Consider the following 12,961-nt stretch of genomic DNA (forward strand, 5'->3'; position numbering starts at 1 on the left):
TGTGTTCGTGTCCTTTTTTGCTGTATGAAACAATTCAAATGCTTAAGTCTTTGCCTACTACACCTATGGGATGCAATGATAGAAATAATACAGTGTGAGAATTCTTTTCTTTGATTTCCCTTGATTCACCAACTCATATTAAATGCACACTGCTGCGGTGAGAATGCTTGTATATACTACCCAGTTTCATGATAGTAACCTCAAGTCTCGTTGATCCCCCTGAGAAGCAGTAACCTGCTGTGACCACTGTGGGGCAGAGCAGAGCGATTCCTCCACTGGAGCAAAGATTTGAACTTTAAGACCAAGGTAAGAGGAAAACTTGAGGGAAACCCCAAGTAAAAGATGTAGTTAAGAAGACATAATATTTCTCCACAGTCACCAGAACTATTATTGTAGCACATTTACACATGACCCTGAATTCATAAAACTTGTACTACAACTGAAACTTAAGCTGTCTTCTCAAAACCAAATTTTAAAAAAAATGTCCTGGTTAGAAAGGATTAAACCACCTTACAAACCCAGCCAGCACATTTTCCACTGAATCCATACTTTTCAAAAGAATCCTACGTATAAGTTGAAGGGTTAAATCTGTTGTGTAATTCCATTTGGCTTTGGCAGAGCTCAAAGCGCCAGCAGAAGCCCTGCCTCAGCAGTTTAGGCTGCCCAATAAAGCAGCAGGCTTCATACCGCTGGGACAGTCTGACAACCGCAGCCAGAGACAAGCCCATGCCACTCTGTCCAGCAGCTAGGCAGGGAGAGGTCCCAGCACACACACACAGAGACACATGCTCATCTACATACAGGCAGGAACACACACATACAGACACAAAAATACATAGTTAGCATCAGCATTTGCTCTTTTGTTAGCTTTACTGGGAGATGCAAGATGAGCGCCATCCCTACACGTTGAGAGAAACTAGGGTGATGGAAATGCATGTTCAGCATTTTACTGTATATGCTTCTCAAAACTGCACACAGCGCGACAAGCACATGCACACGCACAAACCGCGAGACCTGACCATCACTTTAGAGTTCTGGGGTTTTGGGCCACGGTCCAAGACCCTCACAGGAACACAGGAAATGACATTTCCTACGTTTTGCAGGACACACAGAGAAAGAGCGAGGGAGAGAGACAGTCAGAGGGAGAGAGAGAGAGAGAGAGAGAGAGTACTGGGAGAGAGTGGGAGTTTCTAAGTGGGAACAGAGCCTTTACTGTTTCATATTACACAGAAAAGAGGAGAAAGAGGAGAAGAGTTAATGGTGGGTAAGGGCTCTGGTGGGTTGTGCAGTCAGGCTCTGTTTTGAATGTAGCTGCTTGTGTAAGTGCTGTGCAGTTGTCTGGGTTTATGGATTCGCTGACTGTGGAAAATGTACTTCTCTATAGCGGTCCTTGTCCTGACTAAGGCTCTGGTCACAGGTAAGTTTACCTTGTTTACAGCAGTATAAACCAGGAAGAAAGCGAGCAAGAAAGAAAGAACATTTGTCTGAAGTAGTAACTTGATCTGTCATCATGAAACTATAAAGTTTTGGTTTATTGTGGAACTTTGGTTTAGTAATATCAAACTTACAAAAACAATCATCATCAAACAGTTATCGTCTCCACAACAATCAAAATTTGCCAGAGCATTAATTGTTACATTATTGGAAATTTTGATGTTGCGAAAGGGTTTTTGCAAACTTGGTTTTGAATTAAATCAAACCAGCTGTGGAATCAAACAAGTTCTTTCTCTGTAATCAGAGAGAAACCTCAGTATAATTTTTTCTCTATATGTAAACTGTCAAAGAGTGGATGTAGAACGATTTTTTTTTTCTGCCCTATAATCTTTATGTTATGTTCAGTTGTGTATGAAGTTGGTTAGAGTCACTTTTGCTGCATCTGTTGTCACATTAGATAGTACGGGAGAGACCCCAGAGACCCTGAGGGAGATTCCCCATCTGACACAACAACAAAAAAACAGCAAGCAGCATGGGAGACCAGATGGTCCCTGTTATCTTGCCCTGTTTCTCTTTGCCTGGATCGGGTTTTACCATACTGAGGATGAATGTTTCCCACCTGTAGCTTCTCTTTGCCTGTCTGATCACACATATTGTGTCCAGACTCTGTGTCTCCTCTAAACAGACTTGACCTAGCTGGCATCAGAATAAAACACGAGTTCTTCCAGGGAAGCAAAACAGGGGCACACAAAGTATGCTGTAGTTTTTTTTTTCATGCGTAGTCCGTTAGTGCTTTTTGGCTATTGCAGACTATCAATCATCCAGTGAAGGAATGATACATATAAGTAGAAACAGGGATTGTTTGAGCTGTGACAGCATTTAAATCTAACAAGCCACTGTGGGTGTGCGTTGAAACGTACTTTGTCTGGATGCTACAATTATGTCTAATTGGCAGGAAATCAAACATCTTGTAAAAATGAACTCAGACTTTTCCATGTGAGGCACATTACCAACTCTAGTTAATTACTAATTTAGAAAGCAGGGAGGAGTCACGCAAGCTACTATATCATAGAATTCTGTAAATCTGCTAATGTTTGGATACGATTTTTTTGGGGGGTGTTTATGAGAAATTAATACCATTGTTTCAAAGTAATATTAGCAATGCATAGTATAGGTTTCACATATTAATATGTTTTATGTGTCTGCAAAACTACAAATATATTTTAAAATGTACATAAAGTTTGACAGCTCTGTATATAACCTGTAGTGTTTGTGTCTTCTCTCACCAGAAGTATGTCACGCCCTGAATGTGACAGTCACCCCTGGGCCTGTTGTCTTAGTACCAGAGAAAGACAACCTGACACTGTCCTGCCTCGTATCTCAAAGGAAGAGAAGCAACAGTGTCCTCATTCTTCGCTGGTTCTTCTCTCCTCTTACTGCTCCTACACTGGGGCCTCCTCCCTCCTTTCCACCCACCTCCCCTCCTGCCCTCGAGCCTGCTCAATTTCTGATTGTGAAGATGGGCATAAAGAAACTGAAGATGTATGGGAACTACACCCGTCGTTTCCCCCAACCAAAGTTTCGTCTGCACGAGGAAACGGAGGGAGAGGTGTACCGGTTGCGGATTTTCCGCGTGATGGGGATGGACCAGGGTTTTTATACCTGTAAGGTTCAGGAGATCCGGAAACACAGAGACACATGGAGAGCATCCTCCAATGGTACCGGCACCACACAGCTGACAGGTAACTAAAGGTGTATATTAATTGCTTCAGCTCTTCATGTCAGATGTGTCTGCGAGAAGACCCATTTGGCTTACAATGGGGTGAATGTTGACAGACATTTTTTTTCACTTGTTAGCTGTCAGATTTAAAATTAAGCTTCACCAAACCAGTATCCTCCCTGTCTTGGGACTGTTAGTAGTAGTAGTAGTAGTAGTAGTAGTAGTAGTAGTAGTAGTAGTAGCAGTAGTAGTAGTAGTAGTAGCAGCAGTAGTAGTAGTAGTAGTAGTAGTAGTAGCAGTAGTAGTAGTAGTAGTAGTAGTAGTCCCACATAGCCAGACCATTCTCTAGTGCTGACTGGTTTTATTGCACATCATCATTTTTACTATTATGGGTGAAATAAAAGCTCTGGTGTACTTAGATTACTTCAAAACAATCACAGTCATCTTGCACAGACCTATGAATAGGATGCACTGATGGTGTTTACTCAAAATAAAGATCTGGGAATTGTTCTGGTGGAACATTTGCTTGTAGGGAGGTGAGCACTGCCATTAAAATGCATACTACATTAAAAAAAAAAAACAACAAAAAAGAAACAGGGTTGTTTAATTGCATGATCCAAACCTGTGCATAGGTTGCTGCTCTGAGGTTGTTGTCGTTGAAGGGGAGGAACATGTAGATGGCGGAAGGGGAGGAAACCCGCATATAATGAAAGTCGCAGGCTTATATCTGCAATCTACATCAGAGGCAGACTAGGGTTAAGGAAGCGACTCCTGGTGAAGAGAAAAGCACAAGTGAATAAGGCAGTGAAAAATGCAAGTGTTGCACTGTTACGACCAAAATTGTCAAAGTCAGATTCCATTACATTTTTTACCTTTTATCACGTTGGGAATTTATTTAAGACCTACTTCAGTGAAAATCAAGTTTTTTGCCATGTAAATGTGTCCATTTGGAGGTATTTTTTTTAGATGCTAGAAAAAAAACATGTGCAAAATGTGCAATCATGTGCAACATGGCTAAACATTTCAGCATGACACATCAAAAAAAATAACAGATTCAGGCTTCCAGGGTTTCATATGTAACAAACCTGAGGACCCAATCATGTCAGCTTTCAGGATGGAGCTTTCTGTGTCATTATTTTTCTTCAGAATGGGTTTCCAGCTCAACCATGCATGGCTGTATTACTTCAATAGTACAGTTTGTCGCATAACGTAGTTTTACAGTGTCTGAGCAGAGTTATAAGTGAGCTGGTGTGCTCGAGCTACCTTGAGTGAGGAGGGGTGGGTGGAGAAGACTACGTAGATCTGCACATTCTAGAAGAAGACATGGGTTAGAGCTACAGCTAAGTCATTTTAAAACAGTAAGGGATTATTTTATAAAACATCTAAATATGTATGTTTAATATATTGAAATAAGTTTTTGAGGATTAAATCAACAACTAAACAAAGAATTCAATATCAGTTTAACCTTGGTTCACGCATAGAAATAAAGAATTTGGCAACAGTAAACCCATACATCGTGCTGGACATCATTTCCCAAGACGTGAAGTGAGCTGTTCATCTTTGTACTTTTTTAGATTTTTGCACAACAACAATCACTGACAAGCATGAGCAAGCACAAAGGGGATTTCTGGTCTGATTTCAAAATTTTCCATGTTCCATGGAATACTCCTTTCCAGAGAATTTCCTCAGAGCCACATCTCTTTAACTGAGGTATGCTGCATGTGTTGTCTGGCAGTGAAAACAATCAAATAAAGGATGGGCAACACATTTCATGAAAGAACAAGGATCAAATAGAAATTTTTTACCATGTTTTCTCTGATTCTGCTTGCACTATTTGCAGTAAGTGGTACCCATGTGCTTGAGCGTGACCCCTCTCCTCTGGCATTTCCATCTCAAAACAATGAGCTCACACAGCCAAACCACACTCAACAATATCACTCTGTGTGTATGAGTGTACGGAGTAAAAGGTAGAGTGTTGCTGAGTTGGCAACGTTGAAAAACTCTGAAACACATGACGTCAGCATTCTGGGTTTACTTTTATGCAAGCCTCAGGAGAAAATTTACTGGAGAATTCAATTGCAACTTACTTAGTTTGTGCCAAGGTTCCTGCAGAATTCAACAATAAGCAAAGTTAATAAATATGGATGAGGATTAATTTAAATCTTATGCAGTAATAAATGAATAAATTCTTTTATATCAGAATTATCCTTATTTGATTTTAGCCAGATTGATTCTGTGGTGGATGCACCAGATAAAGGGCTTTACTCAACATTTCTGATGCTTCTATTCCATGCTTTGGTGTGGCTCCATGTGCCTTAGTTCCACAGTTTACCTTTCACGACTTTTTCGCCAGAAAAGAGGTCGAAGTCAGACAGAGCCATCTGACAACGCCCTGCCCTATATTCAGGGCCCGCTAAGGAAGCCACACAACCTCAGGCATCTCCGACATGCATTGACCGCAGAACCAGAAACACAAGAGCTGACATTATAAGGGTAAACAAAGAGAAAAAAAGTTGTAATCCAGGGAACCCCTCAGTCTGCAGATTTCAGATTTGCAGATCCTAGAGCAAAGGCTACACCCCACTGAGGTCAGTGGACTACTTTTATTCAACAGACTTTGCATAATGGAGACACAGCCTGACCTCTCTGAATCCCAACTTCAAACCTAAATGCCTCGTGCTTTTTGCTGCTTTTATAAAGTGGCAAAATGATTACACAATTACTGTTAAATTAAATCAGTATCAGACACTCTGCTTTGGCTTTAGATTTACAACCCTACTAGTTTCAGCAGACGCTTCGTTTTTCCACGTCCTCTCTCCACAGCTGGGGGAAAGCAGATGAGCTTAAATCTGTACCTGATGGTGCTTGGCTGCATATATGTTTTAATGCATAACTGTGGAACTTTTGGTACACTGTTGGTATTGCGTCGACACATCTGCGGAGCGTATGTACATTTAATAGCTCCCTAACCAGCCAACCTGTTGACCTCGGGCTGCTTGCACTGATCAGATGTGGGGTTTAGCTTGTGGTTAACCACAGTGTGAGATGTGGTTTACTTGCATTAGCCTAAACGTTAGCTGCGCAAATTGTCAAGAGATGCCTGCTAAATGTAGCTGTCATGCCGTGAGATGAGTAAGACCATGCTACAGTTTGCGTGCCTTTATCTTAGGTTGTCATTACTTTATATTGTGTGCTCAACAGTGGGTGGACAAAATGACATACAATTTGATGCAGGCACAAATAACATGATAGATTTGCCTTCCCTTGACTAATTTTCATAGCACTGAATTACATGTTTATGACCGTCTCAACAAAAATGGCAAGATTTAGGATAAAGATAGCATATTGCAGAGCTCTCGTACTGCACTGCATTATTATAAAATCATTGTCATTATGGCTTGTTTCTTGGACTTCATGCATATTTTGGGGGGAAAAAAATGTCAAATTGAAGTAATACACATGAGACAGTTTTGGTATTTTTAGACTCTGTTTTATGTTTGGCCACAACTAAAGTCATTGTGTTGCTCCCACTGCATCCCACATTAATTACGTGGTACTTAGATGGAACAGCCAAGACACATTTGACAATTTTGTAGGCAGTTCAGTGGTCTGGAAACAGGCTAGAAGTCAATTAGAGTTAATATCTTATCATTTCTTATTAATACGTATCAACCTGTGTGTAAAAGACATATTAAAATCTCATTATGGGGAGCCAAGACAAAGTAATTTATGTACACAGCCTCTGTTCACTCTCCTCAACCTCGTGCTAAATACCCCTGACCTATACACCCAACCCACAACAACTTCCCCCTCTGTTGTCTTTTTCTAAGGACACAAAGAAAACTGAAAACATGGAAAGTGAAGTGACAGACAAAAGGAAGTTGATGTGCAGAACGATGGGGAACCCCCTAAACACTGTCCAAGAACAGGAATACAGTGAAGCCTGTGTGTACGTGTGTGTGTGCACGCGCGTGTGTGTGTGTGTGGTGGGTTTGGCCGATGCGGCAGCAGACTCTCCCTTCATGACAGTGGTTTGGATATTTCAGGAAACCACTGAGGCTGTCGGCTGTATTGGGACAGCGTCCTCAGACATCAGCAATTTACAAAGATACTTAGTCTGGGCACAGTTTTCTGTCCTTTATGTGCTGTTTTTGCTGACTTTCTCAAACAATTGTTTCTCCAGTGCACTTTACCCCTGAGGATGGAAGCAGTGAAGGACTGTGGCTTTTATTTGCAGGTACTGTTTTAATCTCCAGCCCTACTTCTGTATCGCTTTATTATATACACATCTTACTTTGATAATTCAGCTGTCCTGAGGCCTTTTTCTGCCTGTGTCTTTAGATGTGTATCTGTGTGCTGTGCTGATCTGCTCGCTGGGCCTGCTGTCCATCTTCCTGTTCACGCTCGTCCTAACCTGCCAGTACTTCCACAGAAGACACAGGCTCAAAGGTGAAACCATCATTTGTCCTCCTACAGAAACTCACATTTATAACTTTGTTTCTGGTTGTTGATTTGAACCAAACTTTATTTAAGTCGTCTTTTTTTTTTCTGCTGCTTTCTCCACAGCCAGTTATCTTCTGGTCAAATGCCCAGAAAGCAGGTACTAGTATGTTGTTTATTTAATAAATAGTATTGAAATAATTAAGCAACCACGTTTAAATTCTCAGTCCATGCAAAAATAATGAATAATTAGAAATGTATTGAGTAAAGGTGCCAATGTGCCAAAGTGATTAGCTTATGTAGCAAAAAATTGAACATCTTTGGTTTTGCATTGCTGGTTATTTAAAAACCAGTTATACACACGCACACACACACACACACACACACACACACACACACACACACGCACACACACACAGGCTTTGAAAAGTTCTGATGGATGCTTTATTTTACATTGCAATAAATATAAACCTATTAATTTATAGATCACAGAATTAATATCAGACCATCTATTAATGAAACCATACATTTCTGACACTTGACTATGCGTTATTTCTGCATTTTTAAAATATTTTTTATATATTTTGCTCAAGCATGAAGAAAAAAAAACAATAGATGAATTCATAATGGAGACGGCTGTTAGTTGCAGCCCTAATTAAAATGTAATCTCTTCTACTCCATACAGCTCAGGAGAGACTGTAACCAGCTCCAGCAGCTCCTCCAGTTCCTCTCCAAGGACACAAAGGAAAGAATCAAGACGGAAAACTGAAAGAAGAGTAACAGTGACACCGCCTAAACTACCTGAACAGCCACCGCTGCACATATTAACCAAAGGTAAAGAGCCGGTTGTGTTTAATTCTCTGAAGGATAACTATGCCAGCGGCTTTTATTGGATTTCGAACATGCAAAAAATGTTCACAGTCTGGTTCCATTCCCAGCCCTTGTCTTTTAAACTCCAAACACACTGAACGTATTAGAGTGAGGGGGCTAACAGAGGCCCCAGCTCCAAGAAAAGAAGGAACAGTAAATGATCAGCGAGAACAAAAGCAGAAAACGATACCTCCAGCTTCATTCAACTTGTGTGACAAAAACAGCATAGCTTGAGAGAGACTAGGAGACCAGGAGAAAACAGTCTGAGAATGTAACAACCCTGCTGAGTTTATTGTCAGAGGCAAAATCAAAACTGACACGGAAAATAGCTGAATAGAGCTCTTCTTTCTGTTCTAAACAACACCTTGATTAGGTTTATTATAAAGCGCTTCTGGAGGATAATTTTGACTTCAACCACACAGTCATATTTGCGAGTTTATTCCTCCTGGCTGCGGTTTTGAATCAATTAAGGTTGTCTCTGTTTTTCAGCGCCAGTTGCTGCAAAGAGACCTCAGAAGCCCAGAAGGTCGAAGACTCAGCCAAGGAGATCTGCTGCTGTAAGTCTCCTCGTTCCCACCCTGCAGAAAAGCCCACGACCTCTGTCCAGTAGTACTACAGAAATCATTAATGAAACATAAACCCCTTAAAATCTTTACAATGTATTTATTAATTTTGTGAAAATATGCTTTCTTTTCCATGAGCAGGGTTGTTATTGAGATACATGCAAGAGGGAATTTGTTTCATGACTGCATGATTGTCTACAGGAGTTTATTGCCATCTCTTCATTCAGTTATGAGCTTGATAATTCTATTTAGCTTTATTGCTTCTGAAACACAATTATTTATTTAGAGTGCTTCATTGGTTTTATATCTACGATAAAAATGTCAAACAAGTATACACGAAAGAAAACTAGTCAAACTAAGGATCATCAGTATTTCTACTGATGCCGTTCTTGTGATTCTTTTTTTTTTTTTTTGCACAAACATACTGATTGGATTAGTGTAGCCAGGGCGATCTGACGATATTGGACAGGCCTGCGATTGTACCAAATGTTTTTTGAGGAAACTGAATGTTCCTGCAAACCCTGTAAACACATACTGTCTGCAGCTGAGAAGCACATAAGGAATGCTTAGCACGGAGAGGGGAATAAAAATATTTGCTAAAGAGGATTAAATGCAGACAACACACATTCTTTCTATGCATCTTTTTTTTTTATAGTAAAATCTACATCTGTCTATGTTCAGTATGTGCAACACTTTCTCTTTGTCCTTATCTGCCAAATGAATTCCTTCGGTGCCTCTAACCCGTTCCCTCCCTTCACCAGCCTCGAGCATCACATGAAGACAGCCTGACGTACGCGGAGCTGGAGCTCGTCAGACCGAGGCTGGAGCCCCCAGCCTCATCCACCCCTGACCCCACACCCTGCAACTCGGACACTGTGTACGCACAGATCCTCTTCCAGGAGAAACAGCTGTAACCATGGCAGCTGGGTGAGGCCAGAGACTGAACTGAGTGGCATCCAAAGGACTATATTTATGAACTATCAGTATGACATTTAGCATTGTTTTTTTGGATGCGAGCGTGCCACATCTGTTGGTAAATGAGGGTTTTGTGTTCGCTCCGTGCAGTTCCATTCCAGCACAGCAGTTTTGGGGTCTTTTAATTCTGTTGTTTTGTTTGCTGGCATCACTGGCCTGTGAGCCAGATGTTTATAGAATGCTCTTACCGTTAACTATTTTGTATAAACTCAGGAGACTGTGTGGAAAGAAACTGTTGTCCAGGCTCTCTTACCGCAGTGCCATAAGGCGCTGTAACACTCAGCTTTTTAAATGCATTTTGTAGCCCAATTACAGTACTAATACATCATATTAATAAATATGCCTGGGTCTGACATTCAAAGAGTGTAGTCTCTGATTTACATAAGTACAGTTTAAATTATATCTTTGGATTACACTTTGTTAGATTCGTCTGTAATTTGCTGAACGACTAATGGGAAACGAATGTTTTCAATAATCTGTCAGAGCAACAGTCTGGAGATTTGCTCCTCTGTTTTGTGGCAGATGTGTGAGATTGAAACCATTCACATAGCATAGCTTTGCATGAAAACAAAAACAGGAGATAGTTAGTCTGGCTATGTCTGAAGGGGACAAAATCTGTTTTTTAGCTTTTCTAAAGTTCACTATTAACAAACACAAACGTTTAAAAACCACCAGTTGCAGTTTTAGGGGGTTGAGGGCATCCTGTTGGGAGAAGTAACTTCCTAAAGTCTTGTCATCATAGGCTGTGAGGCAATATGTGCACATTCCATTTTGCTTTTATATGGATTAAACACTTTGTAAGGAACATTTTGACTTATGAGTTGATGTTAGCAGCATCTTGTTATCTTCAGACAGGCAGATGTAACAGTCGTATCAGTTGTCTCAACAAACTCTCGGCAAAGAAGTGAATATAGGAATTTTTCCGTTATCTTAATTTCAATTTTCTTATAAAACACCACAAGACACAAAGAGTCTTTTGCTTCGAGTTTCAAAGCCTGATCAGTGTGGCACAGGTGTAAACAGCAAATATAAATCCTGGAAGCAGTCAACATTACAGGTAGGGTGAAGGGTGTAGGCCATTTTGTGAAGGTCACTGTGTGAAAAATGGGATGAAGATGGAGGTGCCTGGAAGAGAATGATGCACATCCACACCTTTCTCTTTGGTGAGTGGGAGAGATTGAGAGAGAGACCATCATCCCCCCACAGTTCAAACTCACTGACTAGGATGAACCCGCTAATGACTACATTTATTCAAATTAGACTAATTGTAATCATGGTTAATAATTAGCTTTACAGTGCATTATAATTGGGTTAGGCTACAAGATGGTTCTGCCTAGGTGCAATAATTTATTTGATTTAATTATTCTGAGGAACCCAATGGTTTGACATTTCATATCATAAAACCAGCGGTGTAGAGAGAATGGAGATGGCCGTTGTCTTTAGAGAAGGTCATTGCTCGCTCTCTGGGAAAATTATGAGGACTATTTTCCACTCTATTAAGCTACTCCACTTAGCACAATTAGCCACACACATAAAGGTTAAAGAGAGAGACCTCTTCCTTTATGATAGAGAGGAGTGGTTCGTGTGCATGAGAGTGTAGCCGGGAGAAAGAAAGCAAACAAGCCTTCACAATCTCAGCAGTCTAACATTATTGGAATATATGTGCACTGATGTAAGAGTCTCATTATTTTACTTTTCCTCTGCCAGATTAGGATCAATGTTTATAAAGGGTTAAACTTCACACTGCCTTTCTTCAAATGGGTCAGATTTACCCATGTGTGTTGTCAAGGCCCTGCAGTGATTACAGAGATTGAACACTCTTTTGTGACTAAAAAGACATATCTGTCCTTGGGTAATCATAAAGGGACACACAAAAAGCTGTGACAAGCAGAAACAATACCTCAACAAAACCCACAACACATTTCACATCACCCACAACACACACATACTTAACACGGTCACAATAAACTTTTGGAGAGTAATGGGACAAAAAAAAAAAAAAAGAAAAGCAGTCAAAAACTCATAAATGCCACATTACAAAGCAAATTGAAAACACATTGCAAAAAAACAACAAAGTAAGACCAGTAAACTATTCACATCTAACTAAACATCCTGAATCGTTCATGCCACAGACATTCACCAAAGCAAATCAGTGCAACCCTCGCAGCATAAAAACGCTGACTTGTGTGCATGCCATACTTTTTATAACAGTAGATGTTTGATTTACAGTTCCTGAGAAATGAACTGCTCCAGCTCTATAATACAGTTAAAAAGCAGCATTTCTCAGGGAATGTTGGCACAGCATACATGCACGCTGCTGTTCATCATTCACAATTCCTCTCGCATTCTGCTTAAAGCTGCTCAGTTCAACTGCAGGCTTCTACTGTCCCCTTGTAAGCTCTGCGAAAGCAGTGAGCAAGTATAAATACATTTTCCCTTATTCAAATTCATGCAGTTCTGAAAAAATGTTTGTCGGTGTCTTTCTGCTTTCACCTTTAGAAACCCCCAATAAAATAAAATACAATCCTGAAATACTAATATATCAGTCATAATCAGAATCAAAAAGAGTCACAGGAGAGGATTTAGGCAAATGTTTGTCAACATTTTTATTCAAATTTATCGAAACTCAGTATTTACAGAGAAAAATAAAGAATTAAATATTCATGTAGGAGGAAAATACTCAATTTTATCTGAAACATAAATGTATAAAATCTTGTAACATTGTTCTCCATGAATGCACACACAAGACAGCTGAAATATATCAGCTCCTGCTGCTCAGCTGCTGTTACATCTGAAATAGTGATGAATTTTCTGTCAGAGTCTCTCGAAAGAAAAAAGGGTGTGCAGAAATGGTGGTTGGAGACATAATTGTGCTTCAACATTACCACCTTTCACTCGCAGGTCCAGGTGAAAACTCTGCCCCAGGCATCGCCTGCCAACAGAGTAGCATGACTCCTAC

The 12,961-nt window shown here is 40.3% G+C and overlaps 2 protein-coding genes across 5 annotated transcripts in view; one reads left to right on the plus strand and one right to left on the minus strand.

The window, feature by feature from the left end:
- Positions 1-1,216: 1,216 nt before the first annotated feature.
- vstm4a (V-set and transmembrane domain containing 4a) lies at positions 1,217-10,807 on the plus strand. The gene is made up of 8 exons (XM_008291388.1): positions 1,217-1,417; positions 2,724-3,176; positions 7,338-7,391; positions 7,496-7,603; positions 7,721-7,754; positions 8,280-8,428; positions 8,954-9,021; positions 9,789-10,807. The coding sequence occupies exons 1-8, from the start codon at positions 1,369-1,371 to the stop codon at positions 9,939-9,941; spliced, it is 1,068 nt and encodes a 355-aa protein (XP_008289610.1). The 5' UTR covers positions 1,217-1,368; the 3' UTR covers positions 9,942-10,807.
- Positions 10,808-12,578: 1,771 nt separating this feature from the next.
- Positions 12,579-12,961, minus strand: part of wdfy4 (WDFY family member 4) — a 39,977-nt gene continuing 39,594 nt past the window's right edge. For 3 of the 4 annotated variants that reach the window (XM_008291392.1, XM_008291393.1, XM_008291390.1), the window contains exon 64: positions 12,579-12,957. In XM_008291392.1, coding sequence (XP_008289614.1) covers positions 12,894-12,957 — 64 coding nt within the window. In that variant the 3' untranslated portion in view covers positions 12,579-12,893. The remainder of the gene's footprint in view (positions 12,958-12,961) is intronic. The other variant, XM_008291391.1, reaches the window with a different exon arrangement.

This window comes from Stegastes partitus, unplaced genomic scaffold (assembly GCF_000690725.1).
Source record: "Stegastes partitus isolate 25-593 unplaced genomic scaffold, Stegastes_partitus-1.0.2 Scaffold741, whole genome shotgun sequence".
NCBI lineage: Eukaryota > Metazoa > Chordata > Actinopteri > Pomacentridae > Stegastes > Stegastes partitus.